At 33.6% G+C, this 24,160-nt stretch overlaps 1 protein-coding gene and 1 long non-coding RNA gene across 3 annotated transcripts in view; one reads left to right on the top strand and one right to left on the bottom strand.

Annotated features, from left to right (window-relative positions):
• The window catches only part of LOC111057625, a 44,818-nt gene that overhangs the window by 720 nt on the left and 19,938 nt on the right, over positions 1 to 24,160 (top strand). The window lies entirely within an intron of this gene.
• Positions 6,891 to 11,491, bottom strand: LOC120355087. 2 transcript variants are annotated; one of them, XM_039443394.1, is made up of 4 exons: positions 11,357 to 11,491; positions 10,262 to 10,618; positions 8,500 to 8,601; positions 6,891 to 7,030 (listed from the first exon to the last, which is right to left on the bottom strand). In XM_039443394.1, the coding sequence occupies exons 1-4, from the start codon at positions 11,448 to 11,450 to the stop codon at positions 7,014 to 7,016; spliced, it is 570 nt and encodes a 189-aa protein (XP_039299328.1). In that variant the 5' UTR covers positions 11,451 to 11,491; the 3' UTR covers positions 6,891 to 7,013. The 2 variants fall into 2 exon arrangements, with proteins under 2 accessions (XP_039299328.1, XP_039299329.1); XM_039443395.1 differs by lacking the exons at positions 6,891 to 7,030; positions 8,500 to 8,601 and adding an exon at positions 9,622 to 9,742.

The following is a 24,160-nucleotide window of genomic DNA, read 5'->3' as shown; positions in this document are numbered from 1 at the left end:
AGAATTAGACTTGAGTTAGGAAATGGAAAGAATTATTAGAAAATTGAAATTTATGGGTTAGGAGCGGGACATTTTAATTTTGAGTGGATTACGAAAGTAATTTTTTATGAAATAATAGAGAAGAAGAGATTCAAAATTTGATTAGAATTAGACTTGAGTTAGAAAATGGAAAGAATTATTATAAAATTGAAATTTATGGGTTAGGAGCGGGAGATTTTAATTTTGAGTGGATTAGGAAAGGAATTGTATATGAAATAATAGAGAAGAAGAGATTCAAAATTTCATAAGAATTAGACTTTGTGAAAATGGAAAGAATTATTAGAGAATTGAAATGTAATAGAATTAAATTATATTAAAATAAAAATTTGTATTTTAATTTGAAATTTTGTTTGGAGTTGATAGGTGTCTGTTGAGATCAGAGATGGCGAATTAGCTCCAAGCACTCAAATAAAAACCAATTCTTTTGTTTTGACATCTATATGGAAGGAGGGTGGTAAGGACCTTGACTTTGCAGGAATGGTCAAAGTCCTTGCAGTGCCTACTAAAGATCTACATGGCCAGAACATACAGCCGATCAGCTGTTCAAAAGCGTACACTTCAACCCGTGTTTACATTGAAATCCCCATGTCGAGTGGAATTTTTCATGAATAAACACTAATAATTCAACTGATAACTACTTTTTCGAAAAAAGGGTTCTTATTTTATTTTACCAATACAATTTTTGTCCATCATGAATTTCAAGGGTAGTAATCATTGAGTTCTCTTAATATTCTTAGTTATTGGTTAACCAATTTGTAAGTTAGCCTTGTTTTAAATTAGCTTTTTCAAATTCAAACACGTATTTCAATTATTGTCAAAAAATATAGTGTAAAGTTGAGTTGCTTGAGCTTTGAATTAGGTCTACCTATTGTTTTTTTCAACTTTGATTACCTACAGTATTGCTCAATTTCTACGAGAGGAATTACAATCACGGCTTTTGTAGTATGCTAATATTTACAGCTTTATTAGATTTAAGTAATTTTTAGATGAAACATAATTTTTTGAAAAGGTAAATAGGTAGGCTATCACTCATTTTATTATATAAGTCACTATTGGAATAAGAATTCTTCTCAAATCATAACAAGAATGGCTTGAAATAGAAAACTTTTGCAGTGTTGGTTATCTTTAGTATTAAAACAGAACATACATTACGGTATTTCTAACAATATTATTATAAACGAAAATATGTTATCAATGATTATACTGCTAGCTTACTCAGTAAAGGATTTTAATATTCAGCCTGATCCAGTAACTTACATATCATTTTTATCTAATCTGTTTCTACTCTTAACAGAGTTTGACACAATTTGAAATTTGACGATTCCCCGATCCAAGACCGTGAGGAATAAGTTACATATTACTCATCGGAAGTAAGTACCGGTAAGTAGTGTTCTTTATGGGTTATGGCTGATCGATACAGAGTAAATAATAATTTGTTGTAGAGTGAGATATCAGAGTTCTTGTATTTACATCATAATGTAAGACCAAGTCGTATCATGAAAAATCTATGTATATTCTTCAATAGTGCTAATGAACCAATACTATGTTTATTGACGCTCTGGTAGGATACTACTTGAAAGATTTATCCTTGGTCACAAAAGTAATAATATGAATAATATCCTGAAACATGAGAATAAGGGTATGATCACATTGAATGGGTATGTGCAAATTTTCGTCGAATCATGCATGACCCTAAAAACAAAATTTGAAAAATGCTATTGAAACACGTTGTTCACACTGAACGCAACCAAGTGCACGCTTACAGTGTGAGTGTTCCTTTTGCTCTTTTCAGATATTGTACGTTTCTCGTCTGCAAGCTTGGTTATGCATAATTAAGCGCGCTCTTGCACAAATTATATTAATATTTATGATGGTCTCTTCTAACATGCAAAGGCTAGAGTCCCCCAGCTGAGTTAAGATTATCTGCTAAATGGCAGGGGTATCATTATAGCGCAATTAATAATCCAATTCAGTGTTGCTATAAATTTGTCATTTCATTCCTTGAACTGTTATTTCATATTATGCTAAAAAATTGTATAAAATTTAAACATTTTCTGCTCATTAGGTTTTGAAAATGCTGATAAAACACAGATAAACACTGGAAACGCCAATATCTAGCACACCTTCTAGGCCCTGCAATAGCCTACATAACTAATACACCTCAAGTTACCTGAAATTTTGTACCAAACGTAAGAATTCTCTCTTGAATTTTTAAAAAGCTGAGAAAACGCTGGTAAGAGCAAAAAAAATCGCCTATTCTGGGCGATATAGAAGTCAATAAGGTTTAGCTATTTTGAATTTCTATACCCTATAACTGAACTCGTATTCAACATTTTTCTGTCAATTCTTGAAAAAGCGCATACCGTATTGGCCATCTTTGAATTTTTTTTCAATTACGGTCTCAGTCACTACACCTCCGTGTTTACGGAGGTAGTGTCTTAGTGCGCCTCTAGAAGGTTGAACATTAACTATATTTCATTTTGATAACTTTAAAGTGAAAAAACACTCATATTCTTTCGAGTTTCACTACCGTTTCGAGTTTCTGTTCGGCTTGAGAATGTACAACACACCAGCACTAAACGGTCGTCGTTACACCAAAAGAATGTGTTTTTTCAGTTTAAAGTTATCAAAATACAATATACTTTGTAATAATATTGGTAAAAAATATGGATATCAACAACCAATCAACTGAAACACGACTTTCTGACTTATCCGGGTCGGGGTGAGTAAATAGATTAATGGGTAAAAGAATGAGTGTCATTTTACTTCTACCTAATATATATTAATATAAAATATAATGTCAAAAAACTGATATATGTTTATACTTCATTCAGTTTTGAAGCTCTGCTATTCGAATTACAGCACGATCTTTAATAACTTCTGCTTTATTAATTAGCCACGGTTGTGGGATCAGAGGAAACACATACCGTAATTCAAAACACTACTAGCAGTTTTAATGATTCTAAACTTTGAAGAAAGTATAGGCATATACAGTAGTTCAATTGAAATATTATTCATGATTGTAAATGTCATAATGTCAATAAAAAAATTACGGTGTTAAACTATACAGTTAATTTTGTAGACCTACCAGGGTACGCTATTTTATAAATTGTAACTCATTCTCTATTAAATGTATGCCAGCTATGAATCATATTAAGTCTAAAAAAGCTTTGATAATATATATATGTAATATTTATCCTACACGATTCAAAATCAACACTTTTTTACTTGAAAGTTTTGAAAAAATAATGAATTTAGTCTTAAACTCCAGAATAGAGTTGAGCGCACCCGTAAATACATCGTACTTAAATTCGTTTAAAAAGAAACTAATTTAGATTATCAACAATGTTTTTATAATCTATTGTTGATCAATAACATGATAATTCTTATTTATAAACCATGACTCGGTTAAACTTAATACTTTTGTAAAAGGAGTAAGTTTGAATTTGAATAAGCTATCTTGAAACATGTAACCTACAAATTGGTTAACCAATAACTAAAAATATTAATATAATTCAATGATTACTACCCTTGAAATTTATGATGTAGGTTAAAATTTGAACTGGAAAAATAAAATAACAAGTCATTATTTCAAAAAAGTGATATCAGTTGAATTATTAACGTTTATTCACGAAAAATTCCATTCAACATAGGGTTTTCAATGTAAACACGGGTTGAAGTGTACGCTTTTGAACGAACAGCTGATCACCTGATGGTTCTAGCCTTGTAGTTTCGTAAGCATCGGTCCTTGTTGTGCTCAAAGCCATAGTTAAAGGAGTATCAATTTTTAAGAAAGCTCTGTAATTATTGATTCGGAGTTTTAGGGCTTTGTAAATATTGATTCGGAGGTTTAGGCCAGTGGTGGTTTCACCTATGTAAAAGGCAGGGCAGAAGTTGCAGGAAAGGAACTCTCATTTATAAGCAGCCTCCAAACCTCAAGAAAATTTTAAGCAAAAACCGATCACCCACCTCTGATGAAACCACAACTCTACCTGGTACCGTACCCTGCAAGCGCCTCTACTGTAAAATGTGCCCTATCACTGATCCCTCTATTTCCTTTACTAGTCCAATCACCAACTACATCCATCAATACTGTAATTGCATCTACCTCCTTTCTTACAATTTCTGTCCCGCCTTTTACATAGGTGAGACCACCATTGTCTTGAACCTCCGAATCAATAATCAGAGAGCTTTCTTTAAAAATGATACTTCCCCATCCATGGCTCTGAGCACAACAAGGACTTTGATAAATATTTATGTACCATACAAAATATTCTATTCCCTGTATGGACTACACATAAGTTTTTTATGTAGCATAATTAATCTTTATGTACTGTAATGAGGGTGATGCCCACATAAGTTCTTAGGCTTGTGCGTGGGTAATGAGTGAGAGGGATGATGAGAGATGACGACTACTTTTTAGGTAGTCGGGACCGACGACTTAAGTGGTGTTCACATCAAACTCGGCAGCTCTGCAGAGTCTGTGGATGGATGGATGAAAAATGATCTGTCGCTGGCTTAAGCAATGCAGGTGTTCACATCGCACTCTGTGTATCTGCCGATATTGGCCAGCTGACGTTTCCGAGAACACTCTGCTGGCATGCAGATGTTTTCGAATCGCTCTGGGAGCGATTTTCTCCAGGCATCCAAGCGGACGTTTTCGATAAAGATCTCTCATCAAGAACCTAAATTGCGTAAAAATGGAGATAGAAGAATTCTAATTTCAGATTCGGATTCAGCGCCTCAAAATTAATAATTTGGCTCGCGTTTGCTTAAAAAAATGAAAAATGAGGAATCGGCAGAGATTTCAAGATCTTGCCTTCTAAACATCACCTAAAACAGAGAAATTTGCTCAGAACAAAGGTATTTTTATTATTCTGAAGTTGGTAGGCATGCTATTGAAGTGAAAATGGTTTTCATTAATGAAATATGATCCAAGTAATGTATGATTTATTTTAACTATTCTTCTCTTTTGATCTTGCCGACTGGGGCTGACTGTATCAAATTACATTTTTCCACTTATTAGTAGAATTCAATGAAACCACTTTTTCTGACTCATTCAACTAATATTCAACGACAAGGGAACTTCACTAGAACAAAATCAAAATCAGTCTGCTGTAGCTGACCGTGCTGTGCCTCTAGTCACTAATTGTTGAAGGTTAACTTTGCTCTTTAGAGCTACTTCTATGTACAATAAAAATTTAAAATTGTAGCACTCAATTGATATGTATTTTAACACATCATGTTTTGAACTCTTAAGTCAATTTAAGTGTGAATCACTTGAGAATGACTCTGAAGATTTCGAAACATGTTGTTGTAAAATATATATTAAAAGGGCGCTATGAATTTCAATTTATATTGTTATTAAAAATTTACAAGAAATTTATATTATTCACAATAATTCCCGGAAAATATCTGTTGAATTGCTGTCTTGCAGGCTAGTCAGCAGTTACTTGTTGAATGCTGCAATCATTATGAAATAATAATACCCAATTAATTCAAACAATCGAGAAACTCACTACGTAGTACTCAAAACTACAATACAGTGGAAATATAGGAAACTTTAGAGAAATATTACTCCTGAAGTATAGATTGAGTATGAGAGATTGAGGTCGATGTCAAACGAGGCAAACGACAGAAGAGTCCTGCAACAGTCGAGACCAGCGACGGTAGAGACCTGCGACATTCGAGGCCATCGACGGTAGAGGACTCCTGAAAAAGAGGCCTCAAATGTCGCCTGCGTTAGGCGACAGTTGAGGCCGCTCTAATCTTTGTACAGCCCCGACAGTCGAGACCTGAGACGGTAGAGGACTCCTGAAAAAGAGGCCTCAAATGTCGCCTGCGTTAAACGACAGTTGAGGCCACACTAATTTTTGTACAGCCCCGACAGTCGAGACCTGCGACCGTAGAGGACTCGTGAAAAAGAGGCCTCAACTGTCGCCTGCGCTCGGCTCTCCAGATGGCATACAGCACCAAAAGAATTATCATTTAATTAGTATGGATTTACCAGCAATTGAATAATATATTATATCCCATTATTCCTTCCATCTTATGAATAAGTATTGCAACTTTAAATATACCTTAGTTGCTTCTTCAAAAAAACGAAATTTTCAAACTCGTAAATACCTTTTTGATACTTGGATGTCAAATTCTCAGTACATTATAGATATAGGATATTATTCTACAAATCAACATCCTGTTACAAATCAATAACTTTTATTAATTTCACACATTCACATTTGACATTTCCTTGATACATTGAGCTTTTCTCGTAAAAACTAAATTGTTTATTTATTTCATTAACGATGTTGCTTATGGAATTAATCACATGATTCCCATACAGCACAAAAACATCCTCAGGATATCCCCAGGAACTATTAACAGGGATATTGTTAATATCCATGGGAAATCTCACTTTATCCCTAGGACCAGGAAAGGATATCCACATGGCCGGGTAAATCCCGCAAACAGGGATATCCTAACGGGACTTCCTGGGGATATGCTGGGGGACATCCTGCGAACATCCTAGGGAAATTCAGAGGATAAGATATTCCACATGAGGACATACTAAGAATATGATAGGGACATCCTAGGGAAATTCAGAGGATAATATTATATTCCCCCTGAAGACCTACAGAGTATATGATATCCCACAGACATCAGAGGGAAATCCAGAGGATAATATCTTCCAGCCACTTGAGGAGTTACTGAGAATATGGTTGGGACGTCCTGCAGACTTCCAAGGGAAATCCAGTGGATTATCTATTCCACTGATTATAAAAAATATAAATATAGGATCAACAATAGAAACACTCCAAATAACACTTCATTGAATTACATTTTATTTCAACTCATGTTCTTACACATTTATGATAATAATAATTATTTTAAATAAGAATAATAAAAATATTCATACAGTTTCGTTTCATTAGTAATATATGGACATTGCATGTAGGTTGCCCTAGATCAGGTCGTCATTTCATCTCGTTTTCTGAAACAAAAATGACAATATGTTTAAACATACAAACAACTTTTAGTGTGTTTTTAACAACATTATTTTCAAGAGTAAACTCGGCTTAGCCAAAATAATGGGTATATGTAAGACCATAGTTTGTAGGTGACCCTATTTTCAAATACATTGCAGTTCGTAATGGATCAATAAATTATCTTTAATTTTTGTATTTCAAGTACCTGTTTGAGTATGCTGAATATGCAATGTACAAATGTTTAACTGTCACTTGACCACAAGAGTAACCACCACATGAAGGTGTATGTGATGTGATATTCATGATGCACAGTAATTTATTCTCATATTGAAGTCCTGAAAATAGAATACCTCCACCACCTCACTGATGGATCAGGTAATTGGGTAATAACAACCTAGCTGCAAATATCAATATTGTGAAATGAATGAAATGAATGTGCTGACAAAAATTGCCCATTTGATTGTAGTAATGAAAATCTCAAAAAAGCAGTAATTCGGAAAATAGAAGTATATGGAATTTTCATCTTAGTGAAAAGGCTCTTCTGAGCATTTTCAACCAGAAACTTCATCTGATTAAAATTAATGGGGATTAACAAATTATATATGAATGTCAACAGATTAAACATAATATGATTAGGGTGTCTACTATATAGTTCCTATTGTGAAATTCCCTACTTTTTCCCGAACTCTCTCGACCATGGACCACGAAAATTGAATTAAATTCAACTGCCTTAAAATTCAAAAATAACCAATGAACGTCATCATTGGATTGTCATTCGCTTCATTCATTGGTACATTTTGCATTTTACGGCAGTTGAATCTAATTCGATTTTTGTGCAACTGGCACTAAAATTCTAATACCCGACCTCTTCTATTGTTCTATAACATAACTAGATGGTTACCCGTGCTTCACTACGGGGTTCAAGAGAGCCTGCTATCAATCAGTAAATATTACTGTAATGAAATTTCTAACATTAATCGGCATAAACTGTTTTTAATGGACAATTCCCACATACACTTGCAGGGTACTGTTACAGTACTAATGGCCGTTTGCACAGTGAAAGCTTAAACTGAATTCAATCAGCTGTTGGCTTAAACTCAAAACGAATCAAATTATAACAAATGATACTTGATATATAGATTTAATCCAGTTTAAGATGAAATTTAGTTTAAACTGGCACTGTGCAAACGGCCCTAAAAGATCGAAAATTAAGAACGATTAGGCATTCCACAAATTGAGCCCCTGAGCGGAACTTGGTCCCCAGATATTTGGTTTTAATCAGACATATTTTCCACAGATTGAAGCACTTGGTGTACCAGAAAATCTAACAAAACTATGTCAAAACACATCAATATTCTCATTTTCCTGACCAAATTTGAAATTCCCGACCATTTCACGATTTAATAAAATTCCCGACTTTTCCTGATCAGTAGTCACCCTGAATACAATTCAACAGAAAATTTACTAAAATCACCTTTTTCTATCCAGCTTCTCTTTTGCTTTAGAAAGCCACTCTTTTTTACAGGCTCCTCGATGTCGGTATTGGCAGCATCTTTTATGCGGCATCGTACAACTTCTGAAAAACAGATTTTTTTGAAAAAGATTAATAGAGTGCTTTGCTATTTGAAATGTTTAAGTTAGGGTGGGCGAGAAAAGAGTAATGGAAGTATGAAATTTTGATGTGGAAAATATTTCCTCCATCCGCGGTAGACGTTTCCTGCAAACGATCAGTTTTTTTAATAAATAATAAAACTACAGCTTAAAAAAACTCTCGGCCAGTTGTACGAAAATCCAGTTGAATTTAACCGTCGTAAAATGTCTCAAGGACCAACGAATGAATCTGATGTCAATGCAATGCCGACAATCATTGATTCTTGTTGCATTTTACGGTCTCTAAATTCAATTGGATTTTAATGAAACTGGCCTGCTGCTGCTTTATATTATACGATTTTTATAGAATAATTTAAAGAGCTCCTGGCACATTGTTACGTGCTCTCCCAACAAGATTGACCCAAGACTATAGCTAATCCTACAGTACAGGTGCATTCACCATTGTCAGTAATGTTATTATTGTATTGGAGATTACATGCCAAAACTGGTATAAAATTAAAATAAAATTATTGGTAGCTCATATTTGTAATAAGAAATTTCATTTTTAATTTGAAACAATTTTTGTTATATAGCTTATAACATTGAGGCTGTGGGGGGCCTGTTATTAGTGCTAATTGCCAGGGGCACATATTTGTGTACCATTGCAAGAAAACTTCTAAAACAAATGAATAAAATATTGTGATTTTGTATGGGATTCACAGATGGCACTCAAAATTACGAAATTTCTAGGCTAGGTATAAAATTTCAAAATAAGCATAGCAGTAAAAACTTTCTGCAAACAGCAAAAAAATTATTTTTACTTTTGTTAGGTTTGAGGAATTAATAAATCATAAATATCACTCAAACATAGGTTCTGGACGTGAAGTGGTTTTCCAGTGAATGACACGCAAAGATGGGTATTTTTTTGGCCTAAAATCTTCTGCTACGTTGATCTCTTCACCATCGTCTTTGCTACGATGGACTGATTTAGATGAACTCTTCAAATTCTTTTCCATACATTCTATTCTCTCAAGAATGTTTTCTTGGGTTTTTGCAATCGCTGCCAATTTATTTATAGTTTAGTTCAGAGTTTGCCCTCAGAAGTGCATGGGCACTGTTAGGTTTATCTGTGAAAAAATAAATAGTACTGTACCTACAAATAAAAAAATTGCTTATATTTACATTTTATCTCAAATTATTTAAAATCAAAAAACATGAATAAAATAAAATTAACATGAATAACTGGTTGAATAAAATTTTAAAATCAGTTGCAAAAAAAGTTGTCTACATCATGGCTCGAACCTCAGTACTGCTGCATAGAAGACGGCGGTCTTATCACTGAGCTATGCTTACCACTTTGCTGAGGATGATGCCCATATAAGCTCTAGGCTTGTGCGTGGGTAATGGGAAGTTGGTCAATAGATAATATTGAAAATACTTAGGACCCTAACACATATACTATTTTTTGGCTGTTTATTTTGGGAATTTACTTTATTTTAATACTATTTCAAATTAAATTTGAAACAATAATAATTTCAAAAATGACATCATATTTAAGATAACCTCCCTCTTATATACTGTAGTTAATAAATTCTTCTTCCAACAATTGAATCTCAGTCAGTAATATCAATATTACTAAAACGTACCTGTATCGTTTGATGCCTTCTGATTTGATCTGAGAGGGGGTGTATTCACACTGCTGGCCTGCACTTCGCAAGATGATTTAGTCAAATTACTTGTCTCTGGAGTGGATGTGTTTTGTGGGAATTTTTTAGTAATAATCTCTGTATCTAGGCTTTCTGGAGTGCCCAAAATACTATTTGGCACTGTGGGTAGTGGCAAAACGTCTCTTGCCAGTTCATCACTGGATTCATCAGATAAAGACAAAAACATTTTTTTTGCTCTATGACGGCGTTGATGTTTTCTTGGCTCCTCACAGTCTGTTGACAAATCTGTATAGATTTCTGCTTCTTTCAACTTTTCTTTGCCCCTTTCAAAAGAATCTGCAAAAATAATAAAGTTTTATTAATTTAGCCTACAGTAGACTCCCGAATATTCGAGATACTTTGGAAGATTCAAAACACATGTTTATTTTCATATTTACTTTTTATTCAATGTGCAATAATCGAAGTCACTTGGGCTGCAATCTCAAAAATAATGGAAAAATAACCTTGAGTAGCCTAAACTGAAAATTGAATTGAAAATGTGAAAACTGGCATAATCTTGGGGATAATAGTATATTTTATATCTAGGGCCAAAAGGGCCAAGGAATTGAAAAGGTTGAAAGGCACCATCATTCTTGTCACGCAGTCTCAGATTAGCGATTTCCCATTTTTTATGGTTTTATAGAAATATATACGGTACGTTCTAGCAAAATTAATCATTAACAAGTTACTAAATTTTTTAAAATAATGAAAATAACCGAATTTATAAAAAAAATATAAAAAATAATACCAGGTTGAAGATGGAGTTTTGGTCAATATTTTGTACTTAGGTATCTTTCAAGGGAATTAAAATAGTTCGAGGTATTGCAAATTTCTAGTTAGCAAGTGTCAAATGTAAAATGAATAAATAGTTGACTCTCGTTGAATTGTTAATACTTATAACTCGAAATCTTCTCTACACTAAATTATTTCAAGCCCCTTGAACGAATTGGAACAAAATTATACCATCAAACCTATCAAAATCTAAAAAAAATCATGGTATTTTAGAGCTAATTTACGATATAAGTAATAACTTACTCGATTTGCCATAGACCCACACAGCACACAATGTCCTCGGGATATCCTGAACCTGTCCCGTATTTCCCAGAAAGATCCCGGGAAATAGGGTCATCCCTGGGATCTCCTGTGAATATTGTCCTCAGGGATGTAATATATCCCTGTAAATCCCATTGAAATCCTGGGAAAATGGTGTGTTCCCGGGGGTATCCAGAGGATTTTCACAAGTTCCCTTAATAGCCCAGTCAATGAAGGTCCAAAAAAGCAGTTTCGATCCGAAAATTAAATAAAAGCTGAATTTCCCACCATCGATAGAGCCCTCCCAGAGGGTCATTCTCCCAAAAGTCCCAAGAAATCCCCTTGGAGCTTTCCGCCCCAGCCCCCTAAAACATGAAAAATGCAGGTAAACACGGAAAATCAATTATATCTGTAACCATTGATCGGAAACAGTTCTATTATATGTCATTCGATTTGTTACATTATGGACTACATTATTAGTTATATTCATTTTCCATTAAAATTGACAGTTTTCTTGATAAAATAATATATATGTAAAAATTCAGGGGGTTTGTGATTTGATTTTTTTGTTTTCTTCGATTAACTTCGAAACAAGTGCTCTTAAAGGAAAATGAGCCGAATAATTAATGTAGCCACTCTCATTGCAAATCCATTGATGTATATTGTTATGTATTTGCGATTCGATTTGACGCCGTGGAAGGGGAAACAGTCGACGCGGAACGGCGCGGCTGACTCTCTTAGCCATATTAAACAGCAAACTGGAAATCAATTATCTCTGTAACCATTGATCGGAAAAAAATCTATCATATGTCATTCGATTCGTTACATTATGGACTAAAATATTAGTCGCGTCCATTCCCTCAATAAATCGAACAGTTTCCTTGATAAAATAATATATATGTAAAAATTTAGGGGTTTCTCGATTTCATTTTTGTTTTCTCCGATTAACTTCGAAGCAAATAATCTAAAGGAAATTAGACAAATAATTAATGTAGCCACATTCATTGCGGATCCATTGATGTATATTGTTATTTATTTGCGATTTGATTTGATGCTGTGGAAGGGGAAACAGTCGACGCGGTACGGCGTGGCTGACTCTTCACCATAGTAAACAGTAAAATACAGTAGTAGGCCTACGGAAGTAGGCGCTCGAAACAATCAATTTTGTCTATTGTTTTGACATGCGATGAAACTAATTTTTCACATTTTTATTCTCTAAATTATCTAAAATCATTTTGTTGTTATATATGTGCTAAATCATGCATTCTATGACAGACAAAGATATTGTTTGCAACCGATAAAATAAATAGTCATACTATTACATAATATAATACATATTTAAAATATGTGTGTATGATCATAATTCTATGCTAGAATTTATCATAAGTTATGAATGTCAAAAACTGAGATAAATCATAGATTACAATAGTGTTAACAGTGGCAATTTCCTGAAAAATCATAGCGTGCAGTGTTTGCTGTTTTCTACTGTTAATATTCACATTTTCACAAATGTTTCAAATTTAACCACAAAGTACCCTACCGTATAAGATTAATAATTGAAAGATGATTCATCATCTTCTATTATTTTTGTTAACATATCGATTTTTCACCTCCACTCGCATCTTGTCATTCATTACACAAGGTTGGCAGAAGCTTTTCTTTGTGTCGATTAATGTTGATTGAAATTAATTTTGATTAGGACACCAAAAGAATAGATCATTTTCTATTTGAAGCATTCAAATTAAATCTATTGAACATGATTTTTTATGACTTAGCATTCACAGATTAAGTTGGGTGAAGCTATTTGAAAAATGTACCTGATTATCAATTTCATGGTTTTTATACCATTCTAGTTCATTGTGATCATTGAAGGGTTGGAGTGATGAGTTGGTTCAAGTGAATTCTAGTACACAAGTATATTGTGCTTACAATGGGATCTTCTTTATTTTCTATTGATGTTTTGCTCCAGTAGAGAAAATTTGAAATGTTGGTTTTACATTTTATAAGCTTTATAAATAATATAAATTAACGGTAATATAAATTTGATAAGTCCAGTATTAAATTAATCGATGTTGATTTTCATTGTATCGCTTTGTATCAATGTTACTTGCACTGTTTGCAATTCATCACTATTCTCTCAAGAATTAGTTTTTTATGAATTTCATGATCTGAAAATTGAAATTCAAATGCTATTTGGATGACGTTCACATTCCACTGGTTTTTTTTACAATAATTGTTACGTTGAAGAGTAATTCAATCCATTTGGAAGTAAAAGGGAATCACAGTGCGATTTGAACAGTGGATAGTAACTTTGAAATTCAATTGCTCAATTCATTTCGGCTTGATACTATCATTTGTAATTATAGTTGATCAGAAATATGCATTGTATATAATGTTTATATTTCAGTTTGACTAATCTTCTATCACAGCCTCGCTTTCATTCATGAACATCATAATCCTAAATACGTTGATTACCTTAAAGATGTAGCTTATCTTACGTCGAACAATGTACAATAGAAACAATTTCCATTAAATTACTATTATTATGATCATTGGAATTTCTGCCTGTGATTGAGAAAAAGTCATTTTATGAGCCTTGAAATTCGTACCTAGAAAAAGTTGCATTATTACTAGAAATTTTGTTATTTTCACTATTTATTATAGCTACTGTACATTGATTTTTGTGATTATAGAGATCAACTACTTTATTCTGAATCAGGATAAGGATAAATAGGGAAATTGTGAGATGGGGATGACATCCTTAGTTAAATTTACATAGCATCAATTTGAAAGCTCTTATAATAATGATTTAAATGGAACTGCGATTCTGGCTTGGTATTGCCTCTTCATGTTCAGTAAGAATAGAAAGCTTCAGAGTAATTCGTTCTCACTATATATGATAGATAATATTGGTGATATTTGGTAACATTTGTTAATATTTGAACCGAATTTGCAACAAATGTTATCATATAGTATCTCAGGTGGGCCCACCCTTTTATTTTTTTGTTCACGTGATCTGATGATATTCATTCCATTATCAAGTATTTAAATTATAAAGAGTGATGAAACAAGATAAAACGCAAGAAAAGCTATGAAAAGAAAATTTTTATCTTCATTTTTCACAAAATAAGGATAAGATGAAGGAGTCGGACACATAATATATTATGAAACTTCGTTGAAAAACATCAATATCTGAAACTAGAGTTATCAAATTGTGTTACCTCTGACTCGTATGGAGAAGGCACAATTCAAATTAATATAATAAATTCTGTGAGCAAACAACGAAATCCTGATTTTTATCATGAGCATGGTTAAATCAAGAAAATTGTAATATTTTTTAGAGTATTTGAAAGTGAAAATCTATATACAGCGAATGTCAAAACAATAGAAAAAATTAATTGTTTCGAGCGCCATAGTGTAAATTAGATGCAATGTAGACAGCAGTATTATTCTGTTTACTATGGTGAAGGGAGTCAGCCGCGTCGGCTGTTTCCCCTTCCACAGCGTCAACTTGAATCGAAAATACATAACAATATACATCAATGAATTCGCAATGAATGTGGCTACAATAACTATTCGTTACATTGTTCTTTAAAATTACTTGCTTCGAAATTAATCGGAGAAAACAAAAAAATCAAATCGAGAAACCCCTAAATTTTTACATTATATTATTTTATCAAGGAAACTGTTCGATTTATTGAGGAATTGAATATGACTAATATTGTAGTCCTCAATTTAACGAATCGAATGACATATAATAGATTTTTTTCTGATTAATGGTTACAGAGATAATTGATTTCCAGTTTGCTGTTTACTATGGCTAAGAGAGTCAGCCGCGCCGTTCCGCGTCGACTGTTTCCCCTTCCACGGCGTCAAATCGAATCGCAAATACATAACAATATACATCAATGGATTTGCAATGAGAGTGGCTACATTAATTATTTGGCTCATTTTTCTTTAAAACTACTTGCTTTGAAGTTAATCGAAGATAACAAAAAAATCAAATCGCAAACCCCCTAAATTTTTACATATATATTATTTTATCAAGAAAACTGTTAATTTTTTTGAAAAAAAATAATATAACTATTACTGTAGTCCTTAATAAAACGAATCGAATGGCATATAATAGAACTGTTTCCGATCAATGGGTACAGAGATAATTGATTTTCCGTGATTACCTGCATTTTTCAACTTTGAGGGTGGCTAGGGGGGAAAGCTCCAAGGGGATTTCTTGGGACTTTTGGGAGAATGACCCTCTGGGAGGGTTCTATCGATGGTAAAAGATTCAGCTTTTATTTAATTTTCGGATCGAAAAAACCTTTATTGACTGGGCTATAAGGGACTGAATAGTTTTGCCCGATTTTCAAGTGTCCCAAAAAGGTTCAAAAAAGCGGTTTTTTATCACTGTGTCAGGTGTAGAAGTGAATTTCTAGCACTTTTTGTCCCATTCAAAAATCCCGTGAGAGGAGCCGTTCACAAGCTTCTGACGTTCAAATTTTCAAATGAATAGTAGGTAATGTATAATAATTCTGAAAAAAAATCATGAACGTTTATGTTCATATTACCAACGTTGTCCTAGAATTTCAAATAATTCTATTCAAAATTGAAAGAGTTATATCATTTTTTCAAATTAAATTGTAGTTCGTGATGAAAATGTTGTCATATTCGACTTACACACCAATACTTTGAAATGATTTTCAAGTTTTTTTTCAAATAATAACCAACTACTATTTTATTGATTCCAACATTATTATTTCAAGTGTCAATCACTTACTTACATGCAGTTATGTTCACAAAACCGTTTCATCACAAGATGCAAGAACTCTTCTTGGTACATCTAGAAATACTTGTATACGGGAAGTTTGTCCGGTGGATATTGGCATTACGGTATTGAAAATGCCTTAATCAAGAACTTGAGTGCTACAAATATAGAAAATCTTGAACAGATTGAATTATCAAACAATATTGATGGTTTACCAATATCAAGGTCATCTGGAAGTTCGTTATGGCCTATTATTTTAGGATCTATAACACATTTCAAAACTGTATTCTTATATATATATATATTATATATATATATATATATATATATATTATATATATATATATATATATGCTAACTTTTAAAAATTTGCGGATGAATGAATATGGTAAATTATTAAACATGTTAGGGTACTGTTCCTGGATGATAGAAGACTACAAATGTCCTATTTAAAGTGTCCAAAACTCAGTGGTTATCCTTATAGCTGCCATTTTGTTTTTTTCACTTGTGAATTTTTATCTCAAGAACGAAATGTATTGATCTGAAATTTGGCATGAAAAAATTACAAGAGACAAAAAAGTTAGCAAATGTTATCAAGATTTCAAGGATACCTTATTTATTGAGATTGGTCAAAGAATAACAGAGAAATTATTTCTTTTTGTATGACAATGAACAAACAAGATCACCTGAAAAATATTGTAGAATCAGCTGGATGGCCATATGAAGCCATAACGAGTTTCAGGGCTTCATCTTGAATACAATTGGAATTGTAAATTTAATATTAATGTTTAAATGGTGAAAAGTAGTCATGCATGCAGTACGAGAAGAATTAATTTCTTTCTTATTCTTTGACCAGTCTTAATGCAATCATAAGGTATCCTTGAAAACCTTGGTATCCTTGTCGAACATTCTAGGGTATTGTTCCTGGATGATATACACTCAGTACACATATATATATATATATATATATATATATATATATATATATATATATATATATATATATATATATATATATATATATACATATATACATATATAATAGGTATATATATATATATATATTATATATATATATATATATATATATAAGAATACACTTTAAAGTGTATGAACAAGTTTTGGACACTTTAAATAGGACAATATTGTAGTCACCTATCATCCAGGAACAATACCCTAGAATGTTCGACACTACCTCTGAAACACTCAGTATACATAATACACTTTAAAGTTTGTAATATAAATTAAAACAGAAGACACAAGACATAAATGGATTGAAAACACTTAGAAACTTACATTAGAAACAGAAATTTTCGGAAACTGAGTTTCCTTCCTCAACCGAGCAGTGAGTGGGTACAGTTTGAAATCAAATGGTCGTGACCACAGAGTACGCACGGAGAGTCAATTGTAGCAGCAGAGACCACAGATTACGCGGTGCAGACGGATGGAGAGAAAAAGGGTACAGATTCAGGGGACATTATGGGGTATTTAGGGGGCGGTTACGAACGGGATATTTAAGATTTGAGTGGGTTATGAATAAGGAAAGGTGTAGCTTATGAATTGATAGAAAAGAGGAGATTTAAAATTAGAAATCAAAAAACAATTAGACTAAAATTGGAGAAAGGAATTGTAGAATTGAACTTGAATGAAATTTTTCATTTTTATTGAACATTTAATATATATTTGATAGCTGTGAAATTTATTATGATATGATGAAATGTATTTCAATTTAATTAAACAGTTGGTGTAGAGTCGTTTCAATTTAATTAAACAGCTGGTGTCTCTTTTGACCCAACTCCCAAACTTAATGCCATAAACCTTCTCTCTGATACTGTTTACTTCACAAGATATCTCAGATGGCAAGTATACTTCAGTGGCAACAACACTTCTGATCCTTCTTGCCCTCCCCCCTCGACTACTTCTGACCAAATCATCGAAAAGTTTGCTCCAAAATCCAATCGTGAACCTAAGTATCTCCCAGCCAACCACCCTGTTGAAATCTTCTGCAATTTACTCCTGAATAAAGTCAGCTCTAAAAAATTCATTGAATCTCTCACTCCAAAACCCAACCTCACACCCCAAGAGTTCAAATCCATCAAAGTCCTTCGCTCTGACCCCAGTATTTTCAACTGTACCCACTCACGGTTGAGGAAGGAAACTTGGTTTCCGAAAATTTCCGTTTCTAATGTAAGTTTCTAAGCGTTTTCAATCTATATATATATATATATATATATATATATATATATATTATATATATATATATATATATTTAAATAGAAATAAAAATAAATTTCATTATTATATATTACATTATTAATATTATATAAAATTCATATATATATATGATACAATATTTATTTATGTAGATTACAATATATACTGGCTTATACACTTATATACAATAGCTTACAATACAGCAACATTATAGATGAATTTACATAATATAGACTAAGATAATAATTTTTGAACTGTTATGATATGAAAAGCAATTTGTATTATAATAACTATAGATAATTATATTGTTATGCATCTACATAAATTGGCGGAGCTTTGGACATAAATTTAATAATAATAAATAAATAAATGTTTATTTCCCAAAAAAACCAAAACTACAACATCAATTACACAAAATATTAGATAAATTACAATATTACATACAATAGTTAGTTACAAAAAATTCTTATAATGTGTCCTCTACTTGTTTAGTTTTTTCTGTGTGGAAATTGACCTACTCCACTATGGCGTACCATGTTCTAGAGTAGGTTTTGTTGTTTTTTTTGTGCATATTATTAATTAGTTAGTGTTTAGTAAGTCATTAGGTGGTTAGTTGTTGTTTGAAATAATGTTTTCTATGTTCTGTCTTCCTTTGCTCATCAACCAATTGTGTACTATTGTTTTGAACTTTCTAGGATGATTAATCTGTTTAAAGTTTGCAGGAAGTAGATTATATAATTTTGGTGCTAAATGATTGAAATGTCTCTGGTATAGTGCCTTCCTTGCAACACTAGTGATGAGAAGATTCCTGTATCTGGTGTTGTGGTTGTGGTTTCTGGTTTGAAATATTGTTGGGTTCTTGTGTAATCTGCATAGTATCTCCTTGGAGTAAAGCTGTCTTGGATCCATCACGTCAAACTCATTGAATAGCTGGTCTGATGAATAGCGTGGAGGCTTCTGGTTGATGACCCTCATGATCAGCTTCTGTACCCTGAGGAGCGGTTCGATGTGCAAGAAGCTTGCACCTCCCCATCCCACAATCCCATACAGCATGAGGGACTGAGCTAGAGAGAAGTAGATAACTCTTAGACATCCCTTGTCGACCAGTGTCCTCAGAATCCTGAATCTGCAGATAGTCTTCCTCAGTCTCCCGCATAATTCATTGAGATGATGATCCCAGCGCAGAAAAGAGTCCATTGTAACTCCCAGGTATTTCTGTGACTGTTTCCTGCAAACTGTATATGAAGTGTTATTCCGTTGATTCTTGATTACTATCTCATCTCCTGTTGGCTGTCCATGTTGAGTCGCCGAAAAGGTCAGAAAGAAGGTTTTCTCGTGGTTCAATGTTAGCAGATTTTCACTCAACCAGCGAGACACCCTCTGAAGTCCAGTCTCGGCTTCTCTCCAGGTCATCTCCCAGGTCGGTTCAGAGAACAGTATCATCTGCAAAGGTGGTGATTGATCCATTAATTTCCATGTTGCATAATGGGTTTATGTAGAGAGGAAAAAGAATTGGTCCTAGTACTGTTCCTTGTGGCACTCCAAACTTTACAGTCAGCTTGTTGCTTATACATCCATTGACTCTGACACATTGTGTTCGGTTTGATAGGTAGCTCTTGAAAAGATTCCATGCGACTCCTCTTATTCCATAGTTATCAAGCCTTGAAAGAAGAATGTCATGTGACACCGTATCAAAAGCCTTCTTTAAATCTAAGAATACTGCCAATGGTTTCTCTTCAGTGTTTATTTTATCGGCAATCTGAGTGGTCACATAGTGGATAGCATCATTTGTACTGCGACTAGATCTAAAACCATATTGGTTTGGCGATAGAAGATTATTTTTTTCAAGAAAGCTGATCAGTCTTGTTTTGATACACTTTTCAAAAATTTTGATAATGTACTTAGTAATGATATGGGTCTGTAGCAATTCATATCTTTCTTATCTCCTGTTTTGAAGATTGGACAAATGACAGCTTCCTTAAGACACTGTGGAAAAACACCTTCCTCAAAAATTCTGTTTGCAATATGTGTTAAAGGCTTGGCAAGTATCGTATTATTCTGTTTGAAAAAATCTGGTTTTAAATTATCGAGTCCAGGTGCACTATTAGCTTTAAGACTATTAATGATTTTTATCATTTCGTCCTCACTGACAGGTGTAAAGAATAATGACCGGCAGACTATCTGATCAGCTGCCGCATGCTCATCTGCGCCATTACAATCGCTATTTAGAATGTCCTGGGCCAGTTTTGATCCAATACTAATAAAAAATTCATTGAAAGAATTTGCCATATCTTTATCATCATCTCCCAATTTCAATTCTCTCCCTTCCAAGTTGATTTGGTGGATTTGTGTTCTTGGCCGTTGCACTTCAGTTATTTCTCTTATTACTTCCCATGTTTGCTTGGAGTTGCTGGAAGTTTCAAATCGCCTTGAAAAGTATTGTTTCTTAGCATTTTCTATTACAGTTGTTAGTAGATTTCTGTACCTTCTATAATACTCTCTAAGCTGTAGATTCACTGTATTATTCTTGCTTTGTCTGTGTAATTTATCTCTCTTCCTTATTGATGTAATTAATCCATTTGTAATCCAAGGCTTAATTTTTCTTTTTGTGTGCGATACTCTATTAATAACTTTACATTCTTCTGTGTATTTCTTCAGTATTTCTACCATTTTCTTCAAAGCACTATCAGCGCATTCCTGCAGGTACACGGAATTCCAGGTCTCATTTGTTAGTGCTAATGAAAGTTTATTATAATCAATACTTTCATAGTAGGGTTTTCTTCTGTTGTGATTGTGTTCCATCGCATCATATTTAATTCCCAGAATAGTTATAAAATGATCTGTAATAGAATTTGGGAAAACTATTGGTATTATATCTTTTTTAAAGTTTATCAGAATATGATCTATACATGAAGCGCTATTATTTCCAATACGAGTTGCCTGCTTTATACAATGTAGGAATCCATATTCACTGAGTAGATTATCATAGTCTTCCAGTTGCCTGTGCTGATTGGGTTCTTTTGTGTTGATGTTCAAATCTCCTAGAACGATGTGAAAATACTTTCCATTATCATTCAAAATCTGCCTCAGATCAATGAGAAATTCTGTTAAGTCCAAGTGTGATGGAGATCTATATAACGCTGTTATAGCAAAAGTATCTTTCCCAATTTTTAAATGCATATTCAAACAGTTGGCTTGCCTAACTGCAATTTCTTTTATTTCGACAAAATAGTCGGATTTGACATAAATTATTACTCCATCATTCTGTAGGAAAATAATATAGAAGACACTTAGACACTATATATATATATATATAGAGAGAGAGAGAGAGAGAAGACACTTTAAAGTTTGTAATATGAATTAAAACAGGGGACATAAGACAAAAATAGATTGAAAACACTTAAAAACTTACATTAGAAATGGGGAAATTCTGAGTCTTGAGACTTTCCAGAGTCTGCTCGGTTGAGGAAGGGGACTCAGTTCCCGAAAATTTCCCCATTTCTAATGTAAGTTTTCAAGTGTTTTCAATCTATTTATGTCTTATGTCTCCTGTTTTAATTCATATATACAAATAGAAATAAAAATAAATTTCATTCCAATTCAATTCTATAATTCCATTTTCTAATTTTATTCTACTTCATTTCGGATTTCTAATTTTAAATCTCCTCTTTTCTATCAATTCATAGTCTACACCTTTTCTTATCCATAACCCACTCAAATTTGAAATCTCCCACTTGTAACCCACAATAGCCCACCAACTCATCCCATAATGCTCCTTCAATCAGTGCGCCTCTGTTCGTCTGTGCTCTATAGTCTACACAACATCTCTACCACGTCTCTGTGGTCGCGACCATTGGAATATCTGAGTGGTGTATCCAGCTTCTGTATTTTTGGAAGGCCATACATTTTCGGACACCTACTAGATTTCTCTCTCGGAATGATTACTATGGAGGGATTTCTAGAAAGGGGTTTCAAGGCTGTGATTTCTTCTTTCGGTAATTTGGGCTTGGGAGGATTTGTTTTTTTCAGAATATGAAAGATTTCTTGTCTGATTTCTTCTGCTTCAATGTGTTCCAATTCTTTAAGACTTGGTTCAATAGAGGATATTATTTCCTCTTGGGGTAAGGTTTTGGGGGTTTAATTATGGACAAAACAATATATAACGAAAAACTAGAGAATGTCCTTAAAGATGCAGCCTACAAGCCGGTTCAACGAGACGTCACGACCTACCTTGAGAAAATTACAAAGTCAAAAATCAAACAATCAGACATCGACCCAGATACCCAACTTAAATTAATTCCGAGAGAGAAATCTAGTAGGTGCCCGAAGATGTATGGCCTTCCAAAAATACACCAGCTGGATACACCACTCAGACCAATTGTGAGTGCTATTAACTCACCCACCCACAAACTTGAACGTCTCATAGCCAACCTCATTCAGCCAGTCATTGAAGAATCACAATCATATGTGAAAAAATCCTATGATTTTATCAACCAAATAAAAAACATAACCCTAAACTCGGGGGACATACTGGCAAGTTTAGACACCATTTCCATGTACCCCAACATCCCTGTTGATCAAGCCCTAATCATCATGAATCAAAATGCACACTTTTCTAAATCAATTATTGACCTGACAAGCCACTGCCTGCAAATAGCTGTTTATGTATTAAGAGCGTAATGCGCGACTTTATCGCTCGCGCAAAACAGTTATCACGCGACGCGAAGCGGAGCGTGATAATTTTGCAAGAGCGATAAAGAAGCATTACGCGCCAAGTATATACAATTTTTTTCTACAACTGCCCAAAACTGTTAAATTAATTATATCGGCGGAGTTACAATTACCGACTTTTTAGGTTAAGATCTGACCTTTTGGCGAGCTGCTTACCATCAGCTGATTGGCGAGCGTAAAGAAACTTCTGCGCATGCGCGAATGATTGCTAGCGTAAAGAAAATTTACTGCGCATGCGCGGATGGTTAGCGAGCGAAAAAGTAGATTCTCCTCAGAAATAAGCTGTTTTATGAGGAGAATTGAGTATGTAAATTCTTTTTTACGCGCAGTTGTAGAAAAATACATATTTCACCCACAGTAACCAATACTACAGACAAATTGAAGGAGCCCCCATGGAATCATCCCTCTCTCCAGCCATAGCCAATCTCTTCATGACTCATTTTGAAGGAAAAGCTCTCAGTAGAACAAAATTGAAACCAACCCTTTGGAAGAGATACGTCGATGATATCTTTATCATTTGGCCTCATGGTAAAGAAGAACTTTTCGAATTCCTCAATCAGCTGAACCAGATACACCCCAAAATACAGTTCACTCTCGAAATAGAAGAAGAAGCTAAACTACCGTTCTTAGACATTCTAATAACCAGAAACGAAAATGGCAATCTAGAACACTCTGTGTACAGAAAACCAACCCATACAAATAGATACCTCAATGCACTATCTCATCATCACCCCGCACATTCCTTCTCTGTAGTCAATAGTCTAATATTTCGATCTCTCCATCTCACTGACGAAAAAAGCAAAGAAGAAGAGATCAAGACAATCAAATCCATACTGAAGAGTAATGGTTACAATAGTAGTATAATTGAAAAATCTTTTAAAAAACAACTGACACCTCCAAAACCTGAAGAAAAACTCAAGAAAGAGAAAGCATTTAAAAAAACCGTCCCCCTTCCATACATCAAGGGTACCACCGATCGTATTGGAAGAATACTGAAAAAACATCAAATCAAACCAGTCTACAAACCTTTCCAAACTATTTCAAAATTTCTAAAGAAACCCGTCCAGAGATTAGAGCTACAAAATCAAGGCGTTTACAGC

The sequence above is a fragment of the Nilaparvata lugens genome, chromosome X, assembly GCF_014356525.2.
Source record: "Nilaparvata lugens isolate BPH chromosome X, ASM1435652v1, whole genome shotgun sequence".
NCBI classification, from domain to species: Eukaryota; Metazoa; Arthropoda; class Insecta; order Hemiptera; family Delphacidae; genus Nilaparvata; species Nilaparvata lugens.
This window is presented reverse-complemented; position numbering and strand designations above follow the sequence as displayed.